The sequence below is a fragment of the Haliotis rubra genome, unplaced genomic scaffold (assembly GCF_003918875.1).
Source record: "Haliotis rubra isolate DU_JTF1 unplaced genomic scaffold, ASM391887v1 Scf36, whole genome shotgun sequence".
Taxonomy (NCBI): Eukaryota; Metazoa; Mollusca; class Gastropoda; order Lepetellida; family Haliotidae; genus Haliotis; species Haliotis rubra.
In genome coordinates, this window is record NW_025767035.1 from 3,127,054 (window position 1) to 3,134,868 (window position 7,815).

At 40.3% G+C, this 7,815-nt stretch overlaps 1 protein-coding gene across 2 annotated transcripts in view; it reads left to right on the forward strand.

Moving 5' to 3' along the window:
* The window catches only part of LOC124285391, a 32,454-nt gene extending 25,571 nt beyond the window's left edge, over window positions 1-6,883 (forward strand). For both annotated transcript variants that reach the window (XM_046721617.1, XM_046721616.1), the window contains exons 6-10: window positions 165-1,966; window positions 2,716-2,821; window positions 3,590-3,850; window positions 4,175-4,255; window positions 5,209-6,883. In XM_046721617.1, the coding sequence (XP_046577573.1) occupies window positions 165-1,966; window positions 2,716-2,821; window positions 3,590-3,850; window positions 4,175-4,255; window positions 5,209-5,354 (2,396 nt within the window). In that variant the 3' untranslated portion in view covers window positions 5,355-6,883. The remainder of the gene's footprint in view (window positions 1-164; window positions 1,967-2,715; window positions 2,822-3,589; window positions 3,851-4,174; window positions 4,256-5,208) is intronic.
* Window positions 6,884-7,815: the final 932 nt, after the last annotated feature.

The following is a 7,815-nucleotide window of genomic DNA, read 5'->3' on the forward strand; positions in this document are numbered from 1 at the left end:
GCACTGGTCGTTGCTCTTGCCATCTAAGACCTTTAGTCAGCTCAGTTCCAGGGTACAACAAATGAGTAATCCGCTTTATTCTAAATCTTATTAAAGGTTCTGGAGATATAAACTTATTGATGATGGTGGTGATGATAATAATTTAATACTTTTATCTTCCTCAGCTATTAAGATGGGTCGTCCAAAAAAGCTTGGAAGAGACCAGGACGATCTTTCAAAGATCATTGCCAACAGACTGCCCAATGCTTCAGTTAACAGGAACTCCTTCTGTGAGGACAGAGAAGGGACTGGACACAGGTTGTCTCCTTTATTGGACGACATGACAATAGCTCAAACAACTGACCGTGTGGTGCCTACAGATGGAAGAAGAAGATCCTTTTCACCTGATTCTGACTCTTCTTCTGGGAGTGGAGATGGAAAGACCGCAGATCACTGTCAAAGACTGTCAAGAGGATCACTGCCTCTCAAAAAGTGTATTCTCAGATCTCTTCTCACAGTGGAGGAAAGCAAGACAGTAATGGCTGGAGATAAGAAGGGTAATGGGACTGTCGTGACTGATAGTAGCGATGGGTCAGCCATCCCGGAACACCATCTTCTAGTTGCACCTACCGTTCAGGCTCATGTGATAACAGATTCACCCCAGATGGGGAAGAGCCATACGACGAACGAAATGTGTATTGAAGATCACGTCTTTCCGAACTTCGATGCTGGCAATGTTTCAATTGTAAATGCAGCAAATCAAAATATGAGGGATGTGATGGGCTTTCGAAAGATGAGCCAGCAATTTCATCAGTCACCACACTCAGTTCCACCCAGCCCTTCTTCTCCACTGACATTTTCTCCTCTTGTTCAGACCACAGATTCAGATGATCAAGCTTCAGAGCCAAAGAGAAGAAGGAAGGACAGTGACTCATTCAGTTACACTAGCTCACCTCCAGACGTTCATATGGACAGCTCCCCAGATATACAACAATATAAACCATCATCACCTGATGATCCAATTAATATGATAACAGAGGACATTCCTTTAGATTTATCAAATTCTCCACCTGAAACCAGAAAGTCTGAATATATGGGAGCGGTGGAAGGGTCTCCTAATACTGGACCCCACTTTCCGGTGGCCTCATCCGGCAAAAGCAGTCACTGTTGGTCTCCTGCTTCAAGGAGGCATGCCCTTCATGTCACTCCCGTTCCTAGCAGCACTGAAGTGAACCACAATGTATTGGGTAGATCTCATTCCCCAAATACAGAAGTTTCTACTAGTCGTGGAGAGACATATACAGAGAAACCTTCTTCATATAACAGTGTTAAACTCTATGAAATGCATGTTCATACCAGTGAGCCGAGTCTTTCACAAGACGAAGTTATGCTGAATGGGCAAGGAAATTGCTCTCCAAGTGCCATTAAACAAAGTGCTCGGGTACCTCAGTCACCAACAGACGACACCACTTCTGATGCTCCCAAGAGAAAATTCTACACACTAGACGGGAATGTTATAAAGGAATTAAATACATTTTTCCTTGGGTCTGTAAACCTTCTGAAGAATGTTCGGCAACGACTTGAATCAAGCAATCATTCGTCATACCAGACTAATCAAAAGTGCACTTCCTTAAACTCCTTCAACCGACCGTTGAACCACGAGGCCAAGATGAAAGCCTCTAGGGACCAGCTGAAATGCTGTTACAGAGGCCTAGCCACACAAACCCGTACTCTGTCGACAAGATCAGCTCCATCCTCCCACCTAATCCTTCCCGAGGAGCGACACCTGGCCAGCAAACTGGAGACCGAGTACCGTTTCCCCGTGGACCGTGTTTGTCATTACTGGAGTAGAGTGAAGCCTTCTCCCAATGAGATCCAGATGTCCAGTGCTCAGCACAAGGTCCTGCAAGACATGCTAGAGGCGTATATGGAGATTCTCAATAACCTCAGCGAGAGTCATATGGCACCGGAAGAGAGGTTTATTCATGTTAGTTGATCATATCTCTTACATCCTCAGACCCGTTAATTCACTGAACCGTGGAGAGCACTGTAGCATGGTTAAATAATGTGCATACTCGTGGGTTCAAATCCCGGTTTGACCTAATAGTGTTTCCAGGTTTGGCACCATTTTCGTGCTTGTGGGTTTCCCCGAAGTTGTTAACGCCTAGGACCTGTAACAATCCAGGCTCCCACATCAACCTGACGACCCGTGAAGATCCGGGTTAGAATTGATCTTCAGTAACCCATGCTTGTCTGTCGTAAGAGGCGACTAACAGGATCGGGTGGTCAGGCTCGCTGACTTGGTTGACACATGTCATCGTATCACAATTGCGTAGATCGATGTTCATGCTGTTGATCCCTGGATTGTCTTGTCCAGACTCGATTATTTCCAGACCGCCGCCACATAGTTGGAATATTGCTGAGTGCGGCGTAAAACTAAACCCACTCACTCACTCATCAACCTGACACGGCTTGCAATGTCACTTACGTTGAAACGGATTGATATTCATGACAATGTTGTTTGACATGACAACCACGTTACAAATCATTTTGTCACTTAAGAATGACCTATACATTTAACATACAATGAATCTGCATATTTTGATGAATCAATACATGCTTGAAACATATGACAAAGGTTACTTCAACGGAGCTCCATTATTTCTACAGTTGTATCGGTACAAAGACTCAGATAGAAATACAAGCATACGTTTAGCATTACCAATGCTGTTTCAGCTCAGGGAATGGCCGATGTACGAGGATCTTGCATTTCTGGAATACTCGGTTCGACGTATTTTGACATACGTTAAGGAGGAGCTGGTCTTCATGAGTAAAGTTCCTGGTAAGCGAAATATGCTGCTACATCGTAAAGGACCTCCAGAATCTTTTATGTTACTATCTCTTAGGGCTGTGTATTGGCAAATACATTGTATTGCAATATATTGCGATTCTGGTACCCGTATTGCGATATATTGGGAACTGAAGTGTTTGACAGTGAGTGACACCAATTGTGCATGTCAGTCCTATTTTCTACATTATAAGTCCCAAAACATATATGTTACGGTTCTGATAACGGCAATATAAACTAATATAACATATACAATTGTTCACACTTTAAATGTTTATTGATTTGGAATAAACAAACAATCATGGAGAACGTATTATTTATTTTGTACCACTATTGCCTTTGACGCTACTGCCAACAACAATTACCACAATAAAGTTTGACAACAAAATATACGAAATATTGTGTGTAAGAATATTTTGTCAGTGTAAATAACTGTTTTCATGATTTATAATTGTAAGTTATATCTAATGTAAGCTATAAAATTAGGGGCGGTGGGGTAGCCTAGTGGTTAAAGCGATTGCTCGTCACGGTTCGATTCCCCAGATGGGTAAAATGTGTGAAGCCCATTTCTGGTGTCCCCCGCCGTGATAATGCTGGAATATTGCTAAAAGCACCGTAAAACACAACTCACTCACTATAAAATAATCACTCATATCTTGTAGTCACAATGGTCTTATATGATCATTATTGACAAATGATTTGATTTCAAAGAATGATCACAATAAGATTTAACAGACAATAAATGATGTATCATATTTTCAGGTTTTAAAGATCTGAACCCCGAGGACCGCAATTTCGTGGTGCAGAATATGTCTTTTGCCAACATCTTGATCATTGCTACAAAGGAATGGTACAACGCAAAGACCAAAACATTTTTTCAAATGTTTCATTTGGAACTGCCAGAATGGCACCCTATATACTTCTACAGGAAGCTTGCCTTCCAGCTGGCAGAGGAAGTCCACGAGTTGAAGATGGACAGGACAGAGGCAGCGATGGTGTCGGCCCTGAACGTCATTGCTGGGGGTAGGGATAATGTTTGTGATCATCTTTGTTGTAACGATGCAGCAGAGACAACCTCTGACCTACAGGTCTGGCACTGATCACTATGAAGGTGGTCGTTATCGTATTAAAAAGTGGGTTACAGAGAAACAAATTATAGGAAAGTTAATGCATCTGGGTTTTTCTTTATCAACATTGACAAAGTAAGCTTTCAAACATACAGAATCACAAGGTCATTCTTGAAAATGTAAACCACTTTAAATTATAAATAAAATTATAACCTTAATATAGCTGCTTCCTTAAATATGTTCTGTTTTTGGTTCTCATGGGATACTTCTCTGTTTTCAGACTGCATTGGTCTGAAGGAGCCCGAGAAAATTGAAGAATCACGAGCCTTCCTCATATCCGCTCTGAGGGCGCATATCAGCTGTGAGTATCTGCCTTATGTAACTGGATAGCTGGTGGCACAAGGTGCAGTAGTAAAGCAGTGAGCCTTGAGTAGATGCCTTATTGAAATAAATGTTCAAGACTGTTATACAAGACTAAACAAGTCACATTATCTTTCCTTCTATAACTCCTTTAAAACTGTCTTTGAAGCTGAATCATATATTTTTTCGGATATTTTACCTGAAGTTTTATCAAGGTTGTTTGTTAAATTAAGATGTCAGTCTCATAATATCAAAGTCCAGACGTATAGGCAATGTAACAGTGATAACGTAAATGATATAACCTGCACATGTTGGTGTTATACATGAGATACAAGATGAATATCATATTACTCTCATTTGTCCATGTTATGAGTCTCTTAGAAAATTGTATGTACCTTCCTTTTATATCAATACTCTCACAAGGATGAAATTATGTAAGTTATTATCATGCAGGCTTATCATTGATAAACATGTTGCTATCTTTTTAAAGAGAACCCAAATATTTAAATGGTCTCACTGTACAACCACACCGTATCGTTATTGCGATGTACTCTGGGCCATGAGGCCTTAAATTCTGAATAAAGTATGTCTGTCTGTCTGTCTTATATACCTCTTATACTGTAGTGAGTTTGTGAGCTGTTAGGAGCTTCCTTATGTACTAGTAATTTGGTAAGCTGCTGGTAATGGCTACCTAATGAACAGGATACTGTAGCAAGAGAGTGAGCTGTACAAGTAATTAGCTTCCTCACTAGCTACTACAATTGAGTTACCGGCTTATATACAGCATACTGTATAGGGGTTGTGAATCTTTCCTATGATTTTTAACCTTATTCCGCTAAATGTGGCATATACATTCACTCAATGTTTGTATATAACGATTGATTTTGTTTAGCTACCATACCGTGTGTTCCCCGTTTGTTACTATACAGTAAGACATGTGTGTATTCATTTCAGACAAAGGTGTTGATCCAGTTTCCAGAATGAAGGAGATTTTCAGTCTAATGCCGACCTTCAGACTGTGTAGTTTCTGGAATAAGAATATACGAGAACAAATTTGTCTGTGCAAAAATGGAGTCCTTAGTAAAAATATATGGAGTTGAGAAGACGCCCCGTGATGGGTTTTAAAAAGGCCCAATGAGGGGCGAAGAAGAGGCCACAAGACTTGTTCCGAAGAAGTCTTATGAGGAGTGGAGGGGCTCCAGAGGCTCCAGGGGCCCCAAAGGCTCCTCAGCGACTACCCTGGATTGTTTTCTAAATTATTGGATTCATGAACTATCACTTTGTTATAGATTATTTTTTTTCAAAGTTTATTTATTGTTTATTGTTTGTTATGAATGAATCTACCGGTCGTATATTTCTGTATTTATGGACGGCTGAGCGTCATGTCCGCTGCACGCCACCCAAACATTATTTCAGATAGGGTACTATTGAGGTACCTAATAAATATGTCGATATTTGCATAACAAGTTGTCATCCTATCCGGTTATGGTCTAGAATTGAAATGGATATTATGCTGAAAGCAGAATCACGGGTAAAATCCGAGCTTATTTCATGGCACGTTCTAACATAATCTGGACAAATACTAGTATTACACTTTCTAAATTCCAGTTCGTCACTTATGGAACCTGATCATTCCTGACTGAAATTCAAGTGAGCTTCTTTGGTCTGTTTGTCATTTGTTGACGCTGGTAAATAGCTTCTTCTTTCAATATAAACGCCAGTGCAAAAGATTACCCAGTCTTCATGAGAAACTGCATTCTGTGCAACGGGAAAAACAGCCGCGAAAATCAGTCGAACGGACCACCGAAAATGGTTGTATAAACCACTTGAACAATGACACTGAAATTTTAAGATATCTGCAGCGATATTGAAAAAGAACCCCCTCCCTCTCTTTGTCCATTGATAAGCAATTCGTGATCGGAATGTAATGGAATTTACATTCAAATGTGTAAATGTGGAACTTAACAAACATGTTCCGATTTTTAGATATTGTAATTCATTATTTTTAGTTAACCTTTGCACTTGGACCATACTGAAACGCTGTCATGTAGCATTTCATCTCCCTCTTGTCAGAAAGAACTTGACCAATGAAACTGAAACCAAACGAGCTTATTCGCATCAGTGATGCTTGTTACATTCTATTTTTGATTGAATAATGCTATTTAAGGTCCTTCCGGTGCCATATTTTATAGAGGGGTTCAACCATATGTCATATGATCCATAATGACAGTTTTGATATTATCTCTTTCACTATGACTCTGAATGCATATTTGCCTTATGATATCTTTTCACAGCAGATTCCTGCCATGCTTGAGCGAGCTGAAGTTTGCCTCGTTTCTTCTTCAGCCCTCATGTTTTCAGTTAATTAATGATAGTGTTAGCTTTTAGTGTTTGGGTAGAAAATAGGTGAATATTACTACTGACAGTTGCTATTGTTCAGAGATTCTCTTTGTTATTTAGACTGTTGAGCTACCGACAGTAGTTTTTCTTTAGAGGTTCTATTTGTTATATAAACTGTTGAATTACTGACAGTAATTGTTCAGAGATTCTCTTTGTTATTTAGACTGTTGAGCTACAGACAGTAGTTTTTGTTTAGAGGTTCTATTTGTTATATAAACTGTTGAATTACTGACAGTAATTGTTTAGAGGTTCTCTTTGTTATATGACCCGTGAAGATCCGGGGTAGAATAGGTCTTCAGCAACCCATGTGCTTGCCATAAAAAGCGACTATCTTGTCGTAAGAGGCGACTAACGGGATCGGGTGGTCAGTTTCGCTGATTTGGTTGACACATGTCATCGGTTCCCAATTGCGCAGATCGATGCTCATGCTGTTGATCACTGGATTGTCTGGTCCAGACTCGATTATTTACAGACCGCCGCCATATAGCTGGAATATTGCTGAGTGCGGCGTAAAACTAAACTCACTCACTCACTCACTCTTTGTTATATAAATTATTGAATTACATATCCAGGCGAGCTACTGTTTTGAATACTCTGTCAAAATATTTTACCACCGTGCCTTTAGGTCTTGAAAAAAGCACTTCATGAAACAAAGCATTTTTGGGGATGACACTGTATGTCCATTGTAATGAAACCCTTAATTTATTCAATAAGGATCCGATTTTCGTGCAGATACCGGCGGTAGCCTTATCAAAATGAATGTTCACTTTTAAGCTAAATACAGTTGGCAATTCGAACCTGCAGTTTGATTCTTTAAATTGCATTGCATCGTTTTACTCATTGGTAACAAGTAACTTTGTTTAACCAGTGATTATACGTGCCAGCCGGGTGGCGTTCTTAAGCTCCACCCGGGTAATCTACAGAACAGCATGGCTTTGTCCAAAACAGGGTATGGAAACGGGTGCATATGATCCTTAGCTCTTGCTGAAGGCGTGACAAAACCGTTTCCACTCAAATGGCCAACTGTGCCTTTCACTCGGGCTCCCCAGGACCTAAAGTTATGAGGACGAGTTACATTGTCCCCTAAATTCGCTGTGCTGACTTGCATCTCCTGGGCATGCCAGGAACCTATGATTGTAGATTCAAATCCTAGTTCGCACA